This window comes from Heptranchias perlo, chromosome 15 (genome assembly GCF_035084215.1).
Source record: "Heptranchias perlo isolate sHepPer1 chromosome 15, sHepPer1.hap1, whole genome shotgun sequence".
In the NCBI taxonomy this organism is placed as follows: domain Eukaryota; kingdom Metazoa; phylum Chordata; class Chondrichthyes; order Hexanchiformes; family Hexanchidae; genus Heptranchias; species Heptranchias perlo.
Genome location: NC_090339.1, coordinates 34,620,455 through 34,642,492, shown reverse-complemented (window position 1 = coordinate 34,642,492; position 22,038 = coordinate 34,620,455). Strand labels below are relative to the sequence as shown.

The following is a 22,038-nucleotide window of genomic DNA, read 5'->3' as shown; positions in this document are numbered from 1 at the left end:
CTGGAAACAGCCTTCCACTCTCAAAAACACCCATCAACCATTACCTTTTGCTTCCTGCCACAGCCAATTTTGGATCCAACTTGCCACTTTCCCTCGGATCCCATGGGCTTTTATTTTTCTGGCCAGTCTGCCATGTGGGACCTTGTCAAACACCTTCCTAAAATCTACGTAGACTACCTCAAACACGCTACCCCCATCGACCTTCCTCAAAAAAAAAATCAAGTTAGTCAGACACGACCTTCCCTTAACAAATCCATGCCTTTCTAAATGACGATTAATACTGACCCTCAGAATTTTTTCCAATAATTTGCCCACCACCAAGGTTAGGCTGACTGGCCTGTAATTATTCAGTCTATCCTTTTTTGAACAATGGTACAATGTTAGCAGTCCTCCAGTACCACGCCTGCAGCTAGAGAGGTTTGGAAAATGATGGTCGGAGTCTGACCTGCTCCTTCATTTTCCTTCTCCCAACCCAAGGACACGTCCTCTAAAGACAGGCAAGTATTTTACATTAAAAATATAATAGTTCACTAATCAAACCATGATGAAACAATGCCGTCACAGGCTGCAACATCTGGTGATCAGTCAGATAAAGGTGAAGCAAGGCCGTGGAAGGATTTGAAGACCATGTACACATACTCAAAACACACAACTAGTCTATATATATATATATATATATATATATATATTCGCTCACATATTATCAGTACATTGATATGGCTGAGGGGCAGTGAATGAAGCCTGAAATCACAAAACTTACCAGTAACAGCCATTCTCTTTCCATTGAAGTTGCTGGAAGTTGGAGCTGGAGTTCTCTGGGTTTTGTTTTTTATCCTTTCAATTAGTGACTCGAACTCATCGCTTGATATATCTGAAGAATCTGACATTTGACTCAATCGCTTGGAGTATGTGGGATTATGTGAGGGATCACCTCCTTCTGTTCTCATAGGCCCTTCATAGAAAACTGAATCCAACATCTCCCAAGTACGAGAACTAGGCTGCTCAGATTTCTTTTTCTTCTGTTTTTCCAACAGCTGACCTCTCTGCGTGTTTTTGATAACAAGATAGTCTTCACTGCTGTTCAACACTGGCGATACTGATCTTACTGCAGACGGTGTACTCATATGGACCGTTTCCACAGAACATTTACTTGCTGGCTTATGGCTTCTCCAGATGGGTTCAGGTAATTCTAAGAGACCGACAATGAGAAGAGAATGTTAACTCCTGGTTACAGCGTCAGATTAACCCTCCTCACAAGCAGCTTGGTGAAACACAAAATACAATTTCTATGCAGTAAACCAAATGTAAAATACAAAATAAAATTACAAAACTTTATTGCAATCTTCCATAAAACACTACAGAAACTCTTGTCACATTGACCCAGAAACCCAAATCAATTCCTGAAATAAACCAACTGTCAATCATTTTTCTGTCTTAAAAATAAAGTGAGAAAATTATGAAGGGGTTTGTGAGCAGTTTTCTCAGTCCTTTCCTCTTCCCAGTGTAGACAGAGAACGTCAGTTTTCTCTGCAGACTCCTCGGCAAATGTTATTAAAATTCAGACTATTGCTCGCGTGCTTCTTCCCATCTCAACTCAAACTATACAAATTGCATACTCAGTAGCATTATGGAGCCGCACGGTAACAGTGAGCATTATCTTAGCCTCCAGTACACAAAATGGAGACATGCAGTTCCCAAGCTGTGCTGCAACCAAGTAAAGGCTGCAGCAGTGAAAGTGGGGTGGAGAGAGGGAATTGGAGGAAAGAGTTAAGCCTGGCAAATCTCCAGGCACCTGGCGACAGGGGACAGAGGCAACAGTCTGGCCAGATGAACAAAGGAAAATGGAATAAAATTAAAAGTTCAAAAATAAGAGAAAAGCAATGTTGTATCTGTGGTATGCCTGCTGACCTCCCACTGAATATTTCCCAGCGCAGACCAAACAACATTTTCTGAAGGGAGAATCAATCCTTTAAACACAGGAATTACTATAGCAAAAAGATACCATCTATTTTTAAAATCTTCATTTTGCAGGGTACTTACCAGTATCAGCACTGTGCTTCGTCTCCACAATCCCATTTACATCCAATTCATCCAGAGGCGAGTCATCACTCACTATAAAATCTTTAAGGCTGTACAGAAAATCTCATTACTACATGGAAATCAAGGAGCATAAAACAAAAATTACTAAACCTGCAATCAGCTGCCTGATGCCACAATGCATTAGTGACCTCTATCAACAATCACTAACCGCTCGTGGGACATTCTCAATAGGCACTGGAAAATCAGACATCCACTTCATTTTGGCTTCCACCCCCTCATGTATTCACAGTTCCCTGCCCTCCCTACTATGACCAAAGTTCAAGTGTTTAATCAGCTCAACTTTGTAATTAAGATGTCACAATAGTAACCTTTGTTGAACCTGTAAAATTGTTAACCATTGAGTCAAGCGACAAATTGCTTACTATGTTAACTAACCACTGACAGCAAGAACAATATTGCTCTTTTGTAGATACTACAAATGGAATTTAAGAGTGCAAGAGACTTTCAATCTCTGCACAATGCTGCAAAACAATTTTTAAAAACCGAATAGAAAGCTGGCATGTGTATACAGAACAGTACAAACCTATTGCAGCAGATCAGAGATAGATACAATCTCCTGTGGCATTGCACATGGAGAGTCAAGATCAAGTGTAGCCTTCAGGTTAAGGGCAGGGGATATTTGGAGCAAGGAATGCAATCCTAATTCAGTCCCCATTTAAAAAGTCATTCATCGTGTTTTGGGAATTCTTTGACTATTTTTGCACAGATAGGATTTAGAACACGTTGTTAGGTTTTTAATAAGCATGGTGTAGTCACACAAGTTAGAACAGGCTTTGAGATAGGTAATTAAGATGCCAATAAGCTAGCATTGATGCCATTTTCCCATAGACTAAACAAGCAATTTGTTAAACAGTCATGGCAATCAAAAAACCTCACACCCATTCTGTTTGAAAGCCTTTTGTACTAGTAACTGAACAGAGGGACACAAGACAGCAACAGGGACATAGGCAGAAAAGGCTGCAAGGTTGTCAAATTTTTGAGAGAGAAAATTCCAAAGACTTTTGCAGAATCCAAAAGGTTGGAAATGCTGGAGGACAGTTAGAAGTCATCTTGTTTAAGTGACAATACTAATCCCAAATATCAAAAGAAATAGCTATGATAAAAGAAGCTCAAGCGTCACAGTGGATCTCAAAGTATATTAAACATTGTAGTATATACAAATAAGGTAATCCCAGAATATTAAATTAAGTCGAGAGAAAACTAGATGACATCAGTTTAATAAAATAGAAATTTAAAGTAAGTGTTTGGAATAATTTCCTAGGCAGGGTAGTAAAAATTAAAATATTTGGGACATTCAAAATACAGTTGGATGCAGCGATGGGAAAAATCAGGGTACTGGAGGGATGAGGTTTGATGGGCTGAATGACCTTTTTTCACATTGCCGTGCTCTGTCCAATGATCCTCTTGCAAATTGGTTAGTGCAGTTTCAACAGCCGCCCTACTTTAAAGCAGCTGTTTCTTGGACATTGAAACTGACAATAACTGTACAAAGAAATCAGAAATGCAAGTTGAGACAACTATATATTTTGATTAAAATGGGAACGTTTTGGAAATTCACCAGAACATGACATCACAACGATTTAAGCAAAAGCAAAATACTGCAGATGTTGGAAGTGTGAAATAAAAACAGAAAATGCTAGTCAACACTCAGCAGGTCAGTTAGCATCTGTGAAGAGAGAAACAGAGTTAACATTTCAAGTCGATGACCTTTTATCAGAACTCTTTTACCCTGTTCGCCCTGAGCGGGGTGGATCAGAGACATGAAGGGTGGAGTTTGGGTTGGAATCCATGTAGAATGGGTCGGGACCAAGGACAGTAGCCGAGGGGGGAGATGTGGCTGTGAGAGTTTTGGCAGACACATGATCAGGCACGAGAGGATGAACAGGGTAAAAGACAGTTCTGATGGAAGGTTATGCACCTGAAACATTAACTCTGTCTCTCCGCAGATGCTGCCTGACCTGCTGAACGTTAACCAGCATTTTCTGTTTTATATCACAATGATTTAACATCTGCTCATGTAACCACTAACTCTTATCAGTGAATTCAATGCTCTCAGTCACATCTAAAATCCAGGAATTAGTGGAATCTCAGCCACTAAAAAAGATTTCTGTGGAATCCATTTGTATTAAAATAGGAATTTTTTTTTTTATTCGTTCACGGGATGTGGGCGTCGCTGGCAAGGCCGGCATTTATTGCCCATCCCTAATTGCCCTCGAGAAGGTGGTGGTGAGCCGCCTTCTTGAACCGCTGCAGTCCGTGTGGTGACGGTTCTCCCACAATGCTGTTAGGAAGGGAGTTCCAGGACTTTGACCCAGCGACAATGAAGGAACGGCGATATATTTCCAAGTCGGGATGGTGTGTGACTTGGAGGGGAACGTGCAGGTGGTGTTGTTCCCATGCGCCTGCTGCCCATGTCCTTCTAGGTGGTAGAGGTCGCGGGTTTGGGAGGTGCTGTCGAAGAAGCCTTGGCGAGTTGCTGCAGTGCATCCTGTGGATGGTGCACACTGCAGCCACAGTGCGCCGGTGGTGAAGGGAGTGAATGTTTAGGGTGGTGGATGGGGTGCCAATCAAGCGGGCTGCTTTATCTTGGATGGTGTCGAGCTTCTTGAGTGTTGTTGGAGCTGCACTCATCCAGGCAAGTGAAGAGTATTCCATCACACTCCTGACTTGTGCCTTGTAGATGGTGGAAAGGCTTTGGGGAGTCAGGAGGTGAGTCACTCGCCGCAGAATACCCAGCCTCTGACCTGCTCTCGTAGCCACAGTATTTATATGGCTGGTCCAGTTAAGTTTCTGGTCAATGGTGACCCCCAGGATGTTGATGGTGGGGGATTCGGCGATGGTAATGCCGTTGAATGTCAAGGGGAGGTGGTTAGACTCTCTCTTGTTGGAGATGGTCATTGCCTGGCACTTATCTGGCGCGAATGTTACTTGCCACTTATGAGCCCAAGCCTGGATGTTGTCCAGGTCTTGCTGCATGCGGGCTCGGACTGCTTCATTATCTGAGGGGTTGCGAATGGAACTGAACACTGTGCAGTCATCAGCGAACATCCCCATTTCTGACCTTATGCTGGAGGGAAGGTCATTGATGAAGCAGCTGAAGATGGTTGGGCCAAGGACACTGCCCTGAGGAACTCCTGCAGCAATGCCCTGGGGCTGAGATGACTGGCCTCCAACAACCACTACCATCTTCCTTTGTGCCAGGTATGACTCCAGCCACTGGAGAGTTTTCCCCCTGATTCCCATTGACTTCAATTTTACTAGGGCTCCTTGGTGCCACACTCGGTCAAATGCTGCCTTGATGTCAAGGGCAGTCACTCTCACCTCACCTCTGAAATTCAGCTCTTTTGTCCATGTTTGGACCAAGGCTTTAATGAGGTCTGGAGCCGAGTGGTCCTGGCGGAACCCAAACTGAGCATTGGTGAGCAGGTTATTGGTGATAGGAAGAAGCATAACTGCCACACTCAGGCAAGAGCAATTAAAAAGTGGACAACCTCTATCAATAAAGCCACTTTAAAACCACTGAAATCAGCAGGGACCAGGATCAAATTGCTTCTTTTCTACTTGTGCTGAAGTAGAGGCACAGAGAGTGTAAATCACCTCAAATACCCAATACACAGACTTTTAAACACAAACATTTCTACTCAGCTGACAGAATTTTGTTTTCTATGAAATAAGACTCTCTAGTCTGATCTCAATGTCCTAACTCTATTTTCTACAATTGTTTACGTTGATGTGGAATTCCCATTTTCAACCAAACGTTAAGCCACTTACCTACCTGTCATAATTTTTCTTCCAAGAGTTGCGCTTTTGTGATTGTGTATGCAGCATCTTTACCCGTGTCAGAACTGATGGAGAAAGAATATGTCCATATTAACATATAAAAACTCAAATCTGATATGAGCAGATTTCCCCCTCCCAACCCTTAATACACTTTCTGTATTCCAGCATTGTGAAAAATCCTAAATGAAGCTGTAACATAGACATAGCTAAACCTCAGCATGCAGCCCAAAGAAACACAATGACCTGTCTTGGGAACCAGATTTAAATATTGAGCAATCTGTCTATGTGGACCACTATAGGAAAGTACAGGAAAAAAAACTATGCAGTTCATCTGGCTGCTCAAAAAACTAGTCTCAATCATCTACTCCCTCAACTATCTAACCAATTTTGTCAAGCTTTTCCATACGTTCCTCACCCTCTGCGTAAAATAATTAAATCTAAATTGTCCGTGGACCTTCCCTCTTCCAAGCTTAAGCCCATATCCCCTGGTTCTAGAGTTTGTGGCAATCTCCGACATATTATTGGGGTTGAACTTATCTATTCCCTTAAGAATTTTGAATACCGGATCATAATCTTCTCCACAGTAAACAATCCCAGTTAAATCTCCTCTTAACCTTCTATGTTCCTATATTCACAATATTTATTAACGACTTAGATGAAGGCATAGAAAGTCTCATATCTAAGTTTGCCGATGACACAAAGATTGGTGGTATTGTAAGCAGTGTAGATGAAAACATAAAATTATAAAAGGGATATTGATAGATTAGGTGAATGGGCAAAACTGTGGCAAATGGAATTCAGTGTGGGCAAATGTGAGGTCATCCACTTTGGATTGAAAAAAAGGATAGAACAGGGTACTTTCTAAATGGTAAAAAGTTAAAAACAGTGGATGTCCAAAGGGACTCAGGGGTTCAGGTACATAGATCATTGAAGTGTCATGAACAGGTGCAGAAAATAATCAAGAAGGCTAATGGAATGCTGGCCTTTTATATCTAGAGGACTGGAGTACAAGGGGGCAGAAGTTATGCTGCAGCTATACAAAACCCTGGTTAGACCGCACCTGGAGTACTGAGCGCAGTTCTGGGCACCGCACCTTCGGAAGGACATATTGGCCTTGGAGGGAGTGCAGCGTAGGTTTACTAGAATGATAACCGGACTTCAAGGGTTAAGTTATGAGGAGAGATTACACAAATTGGGGTTGCATTCTCTGGAGTTTCAAAGGTTATGGGGTGATCTGATCGAAGTTTAAGATATTGAGGGGAACAGATAGGGTGGATAGAGAAACTATTTCCACTGGTTGGGGGTTCTAGGAGTAGGGGGCACAGTCTAAAAATTAGAGCCAAACCTTTCAGGAGTGAGATTAGAAAACATTTCTACACACAAAAGGTGGTAGAAGTTTGGAACTCTCTTCCGCAGACGGCAATTGATACTAGCTCAATTACTAAATTTAAATCTGAGATAGATACTTTTTGGCAACCAAAGGTATTAAGGGATATTGGCCAAAGGCAGGTATATGGAGTTAGATCACAGATCAGCCATGATCTTATCAAATGGTGGAGCAGGCTTGAGGGGCTGAATGGCCTACTCCTGTTCCTATGTTCCAGTGGAAATAGTCCCAAGTCACTCATACCTAGTGAATCTACACTTATACTCGCTATGGTTTCAATATCCTTTCCATAATGAGATGGCTAAAATAGCTCACTGTACTCCAAAATAATAGAAAAACTTCTAGAAACTGAAAATATAGAAGTCAGCATGGATTTCAAAAGGGACGGTCATGATTGACCAACCTTATTGAATTCTTTGAAGTATAACAGAAAGGGTAGACAAGGCTAATGCAGTAGATGTAATATATTTGGATTTTGAAAAGGCCTTCAATAAGTACCACAAAGAGTCATGACTAAGGTCAGAGCATTAGGAGTCAGGGGACAAGTAGCAGAATAGATAGCAAGCTGGCTACAAAACAGATTAGGGGTAAAAAAGGTAGTTACTCAGACTGGCAAAAGGTGGGAAGTGGTGTTCCACAAGCATCGCTGCTGGGACCACTGGTGTTCACCATTTACATAAACAAGTTGGATTCAAATATAATTTCAAAATTTGCGGACACCAAATTGGGGGGTATAGTTAACACGGAGGAGGACTGCGACAAAATACAGGAAGACGTTAATAAACTTCCAGAATGGGCATGTAATTGGCAAATGAATTTCAATATAGATAAGTGAGGTGGTTGGAAGAATAAGGAGATCACATACTCCTTGGAAAATATGAATCTGAAATGGGGTAGAGGAGCAGAGGGATCTGAGGGTACAGATACAAAAATCACTAAGAAGTAGTGACGCAGGTTAATAAGGCCATTAAAAAAAAACTGGGATTCATTTCTGGAGGGATAGGTTATGTTGAACACGTATAGGACCTTAGTTAGACAACACTTAGCGTACTATTAACAGTTGTGTTCTCCATATTATAAAAAAGGATATAGAAGCAGTGGAGAAAGTGCAAAAAAGATTTACTGGGATGATACACCTATCAGGAAAGATTGAGCAGGTTGGGGCTCTTTTCTCTAGAAAAGACTGAGGGGTGACCTGATTATGAAAGAGTTTGATAGGGTAGACGTAGAGAAGATGTTTCCACTTGCGGGGGAGACCAGAACTAGGGGCCATAAATATAGGATAGTCACTAATAAATCCAGTAGGGAATTCAGGAGAAACTTCTTTACCTAGAGTGGTTAGAATGTGAAACGCGCTACCACAGGGAGTAGTTGAGGCAACTAGCACGGATGCATTTAAGGGGAAGCTAGATAAACACGAGGGAGAAAGAAATGGAAGGGTTTGCTGATATGGTTACATGAAGTAGGGAGGGAGAAGGCTCGTGTGGAGCATAAACACCGGCATGGACCTGTTGGGCCGAATGGCCCGTTTCTGTGCTGCACATTCTGTGTAATGTGGCCTAAGCAACATTTTGTACAGATGTATTACTTCTTTACTCTTGAACTCTATGTCCCTATTTATAAAACCCAAAATGATGCCGGCTTTTTTTATGGCTGCATTCACATTTTCAGGAAATTATGACTTTGAACCACAAAGTCTCCCTGCACGTCCACACCTATTATCTTTCTATTGAGTATATAATCCCTTTCCTTGTTTTCTTTCCAAAATGTATTAACTCACATTTATCCACATTAAATTGCATCTGTCACCCATCTGCCTGTTCCAAAAACTTGTCTGTTATCCTGAAGTCTTGTAGTCTTCTTGATGTTTGCCAAACCGCCTACTTGTGTCATCAGCAAATTTCAAGATTGTATAAATGAGACTAGGGAGCACAGGACAAAAGTGGACCCAGCACAAATCCCTGGAATACATTATTTCAGAGCTTTCACCAATCTGACCGACATCCAATTACCTTAACTCTTGGTCTATCAACCACTTTCTGTATATGCTGCTACATTTCCTCTTGTATCACATGCCTGAATTTTTGCAACAATGTTTGAGAATCTATAAACCAATCCACTTTCCACTACCTCACTGCAAAGAACTAAAACCACACAAGTAAGCTTTTCCTAATAGTAAATTTAGCAAATTTTCTGTACCAATCAAGGAGCAAAACATTTGCACTTGCCCTACCACTCAGGAAGAACATTGCTGCACAAGCACACCAACAATTTCACTTCAGTGTTGGACAAATGCAGAGCCAATTATATCTCAAGGAAAATGAAACACAGCTCAGTTATGTGGCTGTCTTTGCCACTTGCTTCCCAATTCCTGCAATACGCTCCTTTTCATTTTACATTAGAGCCAGCAATTAAAGATTGCACTTCTGCCTATTGGGTTATTGGAAGGGGTAGCGGGGAGGAAATTGCTGTTTACTCTACCGTAAACTTTAAAAACCTGTCTGGTCTCTGATTTACCTCATTCTCTCCGACATCAGACACATTCAAAATGCTGCTGGTTGCTTTAATGGGAGAGTTAGGATGCTAGTGACGAGCTTTGATGGGCTGAGTGGCTCTTTGATTTTTTTCCTTTTGTTCGCTTTCTGGGTCCTACATGACACGAGTCTCAATTCAGCTCTTAACAAAAAAAGTGCCCATAATACAGTGCTAATTGTCAGTCTCAGGAGGAGCAACAGGATGGCTAGTGTGGGAACTGGAAAAAATTTACACTGTTGCAGTAGGGTGTACTTGAGGCTGGGTTAAGGCACATTGTAAGAACAGTTTTTATACTATGCATCTAATTCATATTGTACCTGACCTTGGCATGCTCAATGCCAACACAGATTGACAAAAGCAAAAAAGTTTTAAAACACACATTTAAGATACTCACACTTTTCAAAATCATCATCATCGTCACTGGAGTCCGTGTTTGCTTCAGAAATATAGTCAGATCTGATATGGACAAAATGAGAATACAATGGTCAGTCAAATGTTCCTCATATATAGAACTTTATAGCAACAGAACACCACCATTCAGCCCATCGTGCCTGTACAGACTCTCTGGAAGAGCTAACCACTCAATCTCCTTCCCTGCCCAATATCCATACAAGGTGATTACTATTAAGATGGCCATTTGGTCAATGTTGGTTCATCCATTCAGCAAGACCCTATGTTCCCCCATTGCAGTATTTTTTTTTTAAAATGATTTCAGGGTTTTCACCTCCACTACTGTCAGGAAATCATTCTGAAGAACATCCTGATCTGAGTCTTAAATTTGCCTTTTTCCTAGTTGGAACTGGTATCCTTGTCCTAGACTTACAATTTAATTTAAAGTAATATCCTGGATTTACCTACAATCCCTTTTTAAAAAAAAATCCAAATATTTATCCACTTCCCTTTTAAAAGCTATAAAGGATTCCACTTCCACCACAGTTTGATAGGTCATTCCATCTCTTAAAAACCCTCTACATAAAAATGTTCTCAACTTCACTTTCATATTTTTGGTGATCTTAAATTTATGCGCTTTAGTTACCATCTCACTGGCCAGTAGAAACAGTTCTCCCCTATTTACCTTATCAAAACCTTATAATAATCAATCAGATTTCCTTTTAACCTTATCCATTCTAATGAAAAAAAAGTTCAGTTCTTCGCAAACCCTTCATAAGTGAATCAAAGTGAATTTCTTCTGCACCTTCTCCGTGACGAAATCAAACTTCAATGTTTTGACATAATTCAGAAAAGTAATTGAGCACCAACTCCAGGAGAATTGGCATATCCTTGGACAGGTCAAAAATCAGTGCACAGGAAAAATACCCAACTAATTTACTTGGTGTAAATGTTGAGGAAAAACTGATCCGTATACTATGAAAACCAACCAGAGCTGTTTCGCACACAGAATTTATTGAGGCATGAGCTACTGTAACATCCCCAGTCGCCAATCCACTCACACCTTTTATTCTTTGTCCTCGAGGTCCTTCTTGCTGTGAAGTTTGAGCTTAATGTCCTCATCTGGGTCAAAACTGAGAGAGAGCCTGCAAGACAGAGTGTAAACAATATCTTGAATTTTGTTACTGCACAAATTGGGTTGGAAATTTACAACAATGTTCAAATTAAACAGAAGTACACCCAGAAACATTGCCTTAAATATGCAGTGCATCTTTCGAGACCAATTTAACTCCCAATCAGTTGCGCAGATTCAGATAGTTGTACTGTTACATTTGCGATGGTTGCCAATCAGTTGGAGGGGGGGGGGGGGGCGCGCATGGGAGGAGGAGGAACAAGGGCACAAAGGATAGTAGAGTAATAATGGGTTAAAAATTATGTTTGTATCTACAGGTTTATGCCTAATGCTTAATTTGACTTGATGCAGCCTACAAAAATCAACTCAACTAAAAAAGGACCTAATTAACTCTTTAAAGATAAATGATTAAGTTAAACATAACAGAACATATTTACACAGGAACAACACAGGCTTAGCTGGGTTAAATGTGTTAATAATCTTCAAAACTGAAAAGATAATTTGCTTTACAAACTGAAAAGAACTAACTAGTAGCAGTCCTGTTTAAGTCTACATCTTAGACAACATTAATATAAAATCTTTAATGACCTCTAACTAGGAGTCAGGTATCTGCTTTATGGAAACAGGTCTGCTTTTTTCTTGATTTGCTGGTTCAAATCTCTGTGGCACAGCTTTAGCAAGTTATCTGCAATTGTTCCTGGTTCATTAGCACGTGCATGTATTTATACCATTCCAATATATTTATTTTAATTTGTAACAAATGCTGGACTTCTTTTAAGTGAGTTCCACACGCAACCTAACATTATGATGTAGACATCTTTCCTTTCCAAAGTTCTAATGATTTAAAAATTGAAACTACTAAAATTCTGGCAAAAAAATGGATTAAAAACATATCAGGCAATGTGGCCCATTAAAGCTTTTACGGAAACTACTCAGTCACTTGACCAAACTGTCAGAAGTTGACTCCAGTTTCTGCTGTCAAAGATTAACTGGCCCTAATGAGCAAGAGTTTGGTCATTCAACCAAGGCCAATCCTCTAAAGTGTCATCTAAACAGGAGCATTTTTCCTGCAATTGAAACCTTTGCTGGGCAAATGTACATTCTGTAAAACGACAACATTCAAATGCCCTGAAGCCCAAAAAGGTCTCACACACATTCTAGTCTAAACCACACCAGAGACCAAGGTCTTGTAAATGTCTAGTCATGCTCCTAATTTTTTTTTTAAAAATATATATACACACACAAGCTTGAATTAGCTGCATAAAAATCAGGACATGGGGGCAGGGGCAGAAACAACATGTGCCTGGGAGCCATGCAGATTTTTAAAACTCTCTCTTCTTCTCTCTCCCCCCATATCAAATCATAATATACTACTCAATCTTCTGCGGCATTGTGCACAGAGAACCAAGACAAAGTGTAGACGGAATCAGGGTTAGAGGCCGGAGGATAACTCGACAAGGGTGTGCAGACGTAATTCAGTCCCCATTTAAAGTCAGGCATTCTGTCTTTATTTTCATACATTATAAATCCCTATTTCCACATTGATAACGGAAACTGCCTAAGTAAACTTGTAATTATACCCTCCCGCCAGTGGAAATGTGTGCAGGAGTTAAGATTGTGAACATATTACATGGGTACCTCACTACATAAACATTCTGAATGCAATAAGTGTTAGAATGAAGCAAAAACAGCACTGAGCTATAACCTAACGCTTACAAATCTCAAAATCCTCATCGTCGCTGGAGTCTGAGATAGCCACGGTTCCACCGTGGCTTTGTGGCTTCTCATCCACATTCTTTGTCACTACGCATTCGTCATGTCCTTCTTGCCTGTTCTCCAGGGTAATTTTTGGCCATGATTCGGCTTCGTCCTCTGAACTAGACAGTAACAGCTTGCACACACAGGAGTCACAGGTATTTGGACTCTCCCCAGATTCCAACTGCAGATTCAGTGTTGTGTCTTTACAATGATCTTGCAAGGGCTGCCTGGATTTCTCAATTCTTTGCTGAAGCTGAAAAATAGCAAAACAATGAAGAGCTGGATAAATATGTGAAATAGCATGTCAAATACTCCATAAAACATGAAGGTTCCAGTGCTGAAATAATGGAAATATCTATTATGATTTGAGCTTCCTCCCAACACTTGCACTCATGTTGATGGCTAAATGATGGTATCTATAAGAGGACCATGTCTTTCATGAACTGGAACGTGCATCCTTAGGTTAGCATACAGAGATTTAACAATTGATGTATATCAAAAGTGCAACTTGCATTTATATAGTGCCTTTAACATAGAAAATCACTCCAAGGCACTACAAAGGCATGAAGGAAAAAAAAATGGACTCTGATCCAAAGAAAATATTAGGAAGTGGACTTCAAGAAGAGACTTTAAAAGAGCACGTTGGAGAGGTTTAAGGAGGGAATTCTAAAGTATGAAGCTTAGGCAACTGAAGGCAAAGTCACCAATAGTAGAGTGAATGGAAGACGCACGAACAAGAGTCCAGAATCATAGAAATGGAGAATTTGATGGTTGTAACGCTGGAGGAGATTACTAAGATAGGAAGAGGTGAGGCCACGAAGGGATTTAAACACAAGGGTGATTGTTTCAAATTTGTGTTATTGGGGGACTGGGAGCCAATATGGATCAGCGAGGCAATGGGCAAGCAGGGCGGTGCGGGATAGGAGACAGGTTGATGTTGACGATCGATCGATAGATATAGATTTTTCAGGAAAGCATTAGTAATCGAGCATGGAGATGACAAAGGTATAAACGAGGGTTCAGTAGAAGATGTATTGAGGTAGAGGCAGATGATGTTAGAGTTGGAAATAGGCAGTCTTTTTACACTTTCCAAAATCACAGATAAAAATAAGATGTGCCCAAATTTTAGCTAGTGTATGCAATGGAACAAGTTCTTTGGTCCCATCTGTTCTGCAATGAATTACCCAACCACAAGTGGCACTAGCTGCATTAGTCTGAAACAGTAGAGGTAGAGGTGGTTTCCAGGGTTCTATTAGAACATCACCTCAATTTCTCCACAGACATACCTTTGATAGAAACAGTAGACTTAAGCAAATGGGGGAGAAACCATGTGGGCACAGGAAGAATTTGTCTAAAAGGTTTACTCAATCAACTAAACCGCTGTTAACAAATGACTAGAGCTATAAAAAGCTTATTATGAAAAAGGTAATAACCTGCATTAACCACATGTCATTAATAAAAAGGCACCAAACTTCCAGCACATAATACAGGCAAGTCACAGCATAAGAACATAAGTAGGAGCAGGCCATAGAGCCCCTCGAGCCTGCTCTGCCATTCAACAAGATCATGGCTGATGATCTAAATCAACTTCACTGTCTTGCCTATCCCTTGATTCCCTTAGTGTTCAAATATCCATTGATCTCATCCTTGAATATACTCAACGACTGAGCATTCACAGCCCTCTGGGGTAGAGAATTCCAAAGATTCACAACCAAGTGAAGAAATGCCTCATCTCAGTCTTAAATGGCTGACCCCCTAGTTCTAGGCTCTCCAGCCAGGGGAAACAGCCTTAGCATCTACCCTGTCAAATCCCCTCAGAATCTTACATGTTTCAATGAGATCCTCTCTCATTCTTCTAAACTTCAGAGAGTATAGGTCCATTCTACTCAATCTCTCCTCATAGGACAACCCTCTCATCCCAGGAATTAATCTAGTGAATCTGCGTTGCACCGCCTCTAAGGCAAGTATATCCTTCCTTAGGAAAGGAGACCAAAACTATACGCAGTATTCCAGGTGTGGGCAGACCAAAGAACTGTACAATTGCAGCAAGACCTCCTTACTCATACTCCAATCCCCATTCAATAAAGGCCAACATACCATTTGCCTTCCTAATTGCCTGCATGGTAACTTTCTGTACTTCGTGCACAAGACACCCAAATCTCTCTAGACACCAACATTTAATACTGTTTTTCTATTCTTCCTATCAAAGTGAATAACTTCATATTTCCCCATATTACACTCCATGTGCTACCTTCTTGCACATTCACTGAATCTGTCTTATATCCCTTTGCAGACGCTGTCCTCCTCACAACAGCAATGCTATCACTACAGACCAAATGCAGGTCATTTTAATAATGACATTGAAACAGTTTATTTTCTAGAAATACAGGAATATGAATTAGATATGTCTGGCATACCTGCCATCCTCAGTTTTAACATACACCATACAGATACTTGGATCACTGCTCACACTTAGTCCCAAACATTTGGCTCAAGAAATCCAAATGGTGGACCTTACACCTCTGTTCCTTTTTAACATAAAAACCGATGAGAACTGTGTTCAACTTGGAGGATATTCAGGTGGAAATACTTCAGTAAACATTATGGTTGCAAACATATTAAATGCATACTTGATCTGTCACTAAAAATGCAATGATTTATAAGCCTCAGTACTTGAGCCTCTCCCACCCCACTCCATTGGACTAGCCATTTCTCAACAACAGGCAAACTGTATAAAGTACTCTCATAACATACGAACAGGAGTAGGCCATTCAGCCCCTCGAGCCTGTACCGCCATTCAATTAGATTGAGGCTGATCTGTACCTTAACTCCATCTACCCGCCTTGGTTCCATAACCTTCAATACCCTTGCCTAACAAAAATCTATCAATCTCAATTTTGAAATTTTCAATAGCTTTTTGGAGGAAGTGAGTTCCAGATTTCCACTACACTGTGCGTGAATGTGTGCTTTCTGGCATCACTCCTGAATGGCCTAGCTCTAATTTTAAGGTTAGGCCCCCTTGTTCTGAACTCCCCCACCAGAGGAAATACTTTCTCTCCATCTACCCTATCAAATCCTTTAATCATCTTAAGCACCTCAAATTAGATCACCCCTTAATCTTCCATACTCAAGGGAATACAAGCTATGGCTTCTAACCTAATTATACAGCTTGCAGTATAAACAATCACAAGGTGCCCTTTGGTTCCTAGACAAGTGCTGCAGAGAAGGGATACAGCATTAATATCAGACATAGTATGGAGTTCTTGATTCTCAGTTCATCTTTACCTGTGCTTCAATGACATTCAGATCACCATGTTTTGTCCAACCAAGTCGACCAGCTAAGTGCTGGAACAGGCTGTGTGTTTCTTCATCCATTCCGGACCAATGATCACCTGTAACATCATTTGTGTGCTTAGTAAAAAGACAATATTTTTCCAGCCCATATTAAGACAAACAACATTACAGACCTACTACATGCTCACTTGAGATGAAACTGCAGATCACTAACATAAAGGCAGCAATCTTGCAAAATTAGCAATAGGTTATTTTTTGGAAACTTGGCAAAGAATTACACAGCTAGAATTACATGCACTATACAGCTGTCCAAAAACATTATACTCCTAATATTGGAAAGCTAGTCCACTATGTCACTTGGTGCTCTAAAACAAGTGGTCCAAGACCTCAATTCACCAGATAAGTAATTCTCAATTTTTGGCATCACATCAGGGGAGGCAATGAACATGTTTTTTTTTAAATTCGTTCATGGGATGTGGGCGTCGCTGGCGAGACAGGCATTTATTGCCCATCCCTAATTGCCCTTGAGAAGGTGGTGGTGAGCCACCTTCTTAAACCGCTGCAGTCCGTGTGGTGAAGGTTCTCCCACAGTGCTGTTAGGAAGGGAGCTCCAGGATTTTGACCCAGCGACGATGAAGGAACAGCGATATATTTCCAAGTCAGGATGGTGTGAGACTTGGAGGGGAACGTGCAGGTGGTGTTGTTCCCATGTACCTGCTCCTCTTGTCCTTCTAGGTGGTAGAGGTCGCGGGTTTGGGAGGTGCTGTCGAAGAAGCCTTGGCGAGTTGCTGCAGTGCATCCTGTGGATGGTACACACTGCAGCCACGGTACGCTGGTGGTGGATGGGGTGCCAATCAAGCGGGCTGCTTTGTCCTGGATGGTGTTGAGCTTCTTGAGTGTTGTTGGAGCTGCATTCATCCAGGCAAGTGGAGAGTATTCCATCACACTCCTGACTTGTGCCTTGTAGATGGTGGAAAGGCTTTGGGGAGTCAGGAGGTGAGTCACTCGCCACAGGATACCCAGCCTCTGGCCTGCTTGTGTTGCCACAGTATTTATATGGCTGGTCCAGTTCAATTTCTGGTCAAAGGTGACCCCCAGGATGTTGATGGTGGGGGATTCAGCGATGGTAATGCCGTTGAATGTCAAGGGAAGGTGGTTAGACTCTCTTGTTGGAGATGGTCATTGCCTGGCACTTTTCTGGCACGAATGTTACTTGCCACTTATGAGCCCAAGCCTGGATGTTGTCCAGGTCTTGTTGCATGCAGGCTCGGACTGCTTCATTATCTGAGGAGTTGCGAATGCAACTGAACGTTGTGCAATCATCAGCGAACATCCCCATTTCTGACTTCATGATGGAGGGAAGGTCATTGATGAAGCAGCTGAAGATGGTTGGGCCTTAGACACTGTCTTGAGGAACTCCTGCAGCAATGTCCTGGGGCTGAGATGATTGGCCACCAACAACCACTACCATCTTTCTTTGTGCTAGGTATGACTCCAGCCACTGGAGAGTTTTCCCCGATTCCCATTGACTTCAATTTTACTAGGGCTCCTTGGTGCCACACTCGGTCAAATGTTGCCTTGATGTCAAGGGCAGTCACTCTCACCTCACTTCTGGAATTCAGCTCTTTTGTCCATGTTTGGACCAAGGCTGTAATGAGATCTGGAGCCGAGTGGTCCTGGCAGAACCCAAACTGAGCATCGGTGAGCAGGTTATTGGTAAGTACCGCTTGATAGCACTGTCAACAACACCTTCCATCACTTTGCTAATGATCAAGAGTAGACTGATGGGGCAGTAATTGGCTGGACTGGATTTGTCCTGCTTTTTGTGGACAGGACATACCTGGGCTATTTTCCACATTGTCGGGTTGATGCCAGTGTTGTAACTGTACTGGAACAGCTTGGCTACAGGCGCAGCTAGTTCTGGAGCACAAGACTTCAGCACTACAGGTGGGCCCCTAAACCACCAAAGCCAGGGACTTACATGGAGAAAGAAAGCTGGGGATCCCCATTTTACAGAACATATTACATAATAGGTATAATATTGTTCAAAAGAATTGATTTGTTAAAAGGCAGCAACTACCCTAAGCCACACAGATCGGGTAGTTCCAAATACACTTAGTTAGCAAATCTCAGTTGGGGGTTCAAAAACCGATCACGGGGGCACGGGGGGGGGGGGGGGGGGAGGAAAGAACGGTGTGGAAGGAGTTGGCCCTTGTTGGAAAGTACTTGTGCGAATGTTGATTAGGTAACACCTCTCTGTCTGCACAGTGATTGCCTTGGCAACGGGCAGTTGGAAAGACTGTCTGTAATCACCAGGTATTGTTCTGTGATTTATAAATGCGAAGGGTTCGAGGATTTAATTTCCACAACATTCACCTGAGGAAGGAGGAAGCCTCCGAAAGGTTATGAATTTCAAATAAAATTGTTGGACTATAACTTGGTGTTGTAAAATTGTTTACAATTGTCAACCCCAGTCCATCACCGGCATCTCCACATCATGATAAGGATAGGATTGCAATCAGCTGATAGTCTACCGACACTTGACTCACTCACGAAGTATGACCACTTAAGCCATGTAATGGGGGGCTGCCAATGCCATGAACAGTACCCCAGCAAGAGTCAGCAGGTGAAACCTAGAAGGAAAAAAAACACATGGACCGTTCACAGATTTGCTTACTCAGAACACAACAACACTGTGGTAGGGGAGAGCGTACTGATTTCCAGCTACAGGATCCAAGGCAATAGGACCAGACAGAAAATCACTACTAGAACCACGGTTTTGAGTTACTAAGGAAACAAACGGTATTTGAGAAAATGTAATAAACCAACAACACCATCTAACACTGATTTCAGGCAAACGGTTCAGTCAAATATGTTCACTAGTCCTGGGTGTCCAACAGTAAAAGTTCCCAGAGCTCTGCCCAGTCCTAGGGACTGAAAGAGCCCCCGGCTAGGGAAGGTCGGGCACAGTGGCGGTCAGTGTTTATTACATAAATGACGGACCAGAGATAGCGGCCACCCGGCCAGTCTAGACATCTCACACCGCCTCTATCAATCAGTGAGCGACCAAGGCTCTCCTCACTCTTACAAGCACTTACGGTCAGATACACCCTCAGCCCAGAAGCGTCAACCGAACCGCCAAAATTCAAATCATCCGTGGGGCATCACGGGAACCAACTTCCGGTATGAGTCTGGTCCAACATTTGAATTCTGGCGCCAGATCGAGGCGCGCGGGATTTCCCCTACTGCGCATGTCTTACTCGCCCCACTGACTAGGGTACACGTCATGCCTGAGTTTTCAGGTATATTCTGTACCAATCAGGATAAATGACCTACAGCTTCAGAGACTAATAAGAACTAATTTGTGTGTTTAGGGAGAAGTTGCTGTATTATTCTATAGCGTTACTACATCAAAGGCGCTTTATAAATGCAAGTAGTTGTTGTAATATTCTGTCTGCGAAAATGTAGCCAATTGCTTATTGAATCCAAAATCTGCCTGCCAACCCCACAGGACTCAAACTTATTTCATAGCCTTTCGTGTGGCACTTTGTCAAAGGCTTTTGAAAATCAAGTTATACATTGTCAACTGTGCTACTAACATCCACCAACCTAGTAACTTCCACAAAAATTCAACTCCATTGGCAGATTTTCTAAAGATAATGGAGCCGTTTGTGGTCTCTCTATCGCCCCACATTTCAGTGGAAATGGGGTGGTAGCAAGATCAAAATTGCAGTGTAATACTTGTTACTGTTTGCTGCCCACTGCACTCTTGGAGCAGCCTAGGATATAGGTGGCCAGGGTTCCTGCTAGAAACAGGTGGGAGCCTCATTACTGTATGCAAATCAGGATCCTATGATGTATATAGGACCTAAATGCAATTTTGAAGTTAAAACACATGGTGCGCATGCTGCACTAGGCTCCTCTTGCACTGTGCAGTAAGAGATGAAGTCAGCATCCCTTAAAGGGATCACTGGAGGCCACTCAGAAAAGGCTAGACCAGCCACATTAATGACATGGCAGTGAGAGACTGGGTATTCTGCAGCAAATGGCCCACCTGACTTCCCAAAACCTCTCCACCACCGACAAGGCACAAGTCTTTGAAGGAGACTGGACCAGTCAATAAGGCTGTTAAAAAAGCATACAGGATCCTTGGCTTTATCAATAGAGACATAGAGTACAAAAGCAAGGAAATTATAGTAAACCTTTATAAACCACTGGTATGGCCTCAGCTGGAATATTATGTCCAATTTTGGGCACCACATTTTAGGAAGGATGTCAAGGCCTTGGAGAAAGTGCTCAGGAGATTTACTAAAATGGTACAAGGGATGAGAAACTTCACTCATGTGGAGAGACTAGAGAAGCTGGGCTAGCTCTCCTTAGAGCAGAGTAGATTATGGAGAGATTTAATAGAGTTGTTCATAATTATAAGGGGGTTTGATAGAGTTGATAGGGAGAAATTGTTTCCACTGACAGAAGGGTCAGTAACCAGAGGACACATATTTAAGATAATTGGCAAAAGAACCAGAGCAGAGATGAGAATTTTTTTTTACGCAGCAAGTTGTTATGATCTGAAATGCACTGCCTGAAAGGGTGCTGGAAGCAGATTCAATAGTAACTTTCAAAAGGGAATTGGATATATACTTGAAAAGGAAAAATTTGCAAGGCTGTGGTGAAGGAGCAGAGGAATGGGACTAATTGGATAGCTATTTTAAAGAGCTGGCACGGGCACGATGGGCTGAATGGCCTCCTATGTTATATCATTCTATGAAGTCAGAAGTGTGATGGAATACTTTCCATGTGCCTGAATGGGGGCAACTGCAACAACACTCAAGTAGCTCGGCACCTTGCAGGTCAAAGCAGATCAGCCCTTCACCCACTAGCCTAAACATACACCCGCTCCCTCACCGGCATTCCGTGGCTGCAGTGTGTATTGCCTACAGGATGCCTTGACATTCCTTCTAAAGTGCGGTGCCTTGAATTGGGCACAATAATCCAGCATGGGGGCCAGACAGCTGAAGGCACAGCTGTCACCCTTGGGGCTGCACAAGAGGCCGAAGTTAGAGATGGAGAGTTTCGGGAAGGGGGTGGGGTTGTAGGGCTGGAGAAGGTTATAGAGATAGGGAGTGGCATTAACAGCATTAAACAATAGGATGAGAATTTTAAATTGGAGGTGTTGGGGGACCAGGAACCAATGCAGATCAGCAAGGATAGTGGTGATGTGTAAGTGGGACTTGGTGTAGGATAGGATATAAGCAGCAGAGCTTTGGATGAGCTGAAGTTTATGGCAGGTGGACGTTAGAAGGCCAGCTAACAGAATATTGGATTGGTCAAGTCTAGACGTGACAAAGACATAGTTGAGAGTTTTAGCAGCAGATGGGCTGAGGAAGGGATGGAGATGGGTGATGTTAGAGGTGGAAGTAGGGAGTCTTTATGACTGAGAGAATATGGAGTCGAAAGCTCAACTTGGGCTCAAATAGGATGCCGAGGTTGCGAACAGCCCATTTCAGCCCAAAACAATGGTCGAAGAAGGGGATGGAATCGGTGGTGAGGGTACAGAGTTTGAGGTGAGGGCTGAAGATAATTGCTTCAGTCTTCCCAATATTTGACAGGAGGAAATTGTGGTTCATCCAAGACTGGATGTTGGTCAAGCAGTCTGATAACA

The 22,038-nt window shown here is 42.2% G+C and overlaps 1 protein-coding gene across 1 annotated transcript in view; it reads right to left on the bottom strand.

Annotated features, from left to right (window-relative positions):
* The window catches only part of gcna (germ cell nuclear acidic peptidase), a 32,176-nt gene extending 12,652 nt beyond the window's left edge, over window positions 1-19,524 (bottom strand). Inside the window, exons 1-8 of the mRNA XM_067996665.1 lie at window positions 19,475-19,524; window positions 16,368-16,474; window positions 13,041-13,335; window positions 11,256-11,337; window positions 10,197-10,258; window positions 5,876-5,945; window positions 2,041-2,129; window positions 761-1,189 (exon numbers count right to left, since the gene is read on the bottom strand). Coding sequence (XP_067852766.1) covers window positions 761-1,189; window positions 2,041-2,129; window positions 5,876-5,945; window positions 10,197-10,258; window positions 11,256-11,337; window positions 13,041-13,335; window positions 16,368-16,457 — 1,117 coding nt within the window. The 5' untranslated portion in view covers window positions 16,458-16,474; window positions 19,475-19,524. The remainder of the gene's footprint in view (window positions 1-760; window positions 1,190-2,040; window positions 2,130-5,875; window positions 5,946-10,196; window positions 10,259-11,255; window positions 11,338-13,040; window positions 13,336-16,367; window positions 16,475-19,474) is intronic.
* Between the last annotated feature and the right edge of the window lie 2,514 nt (window positions 19,525-22,038).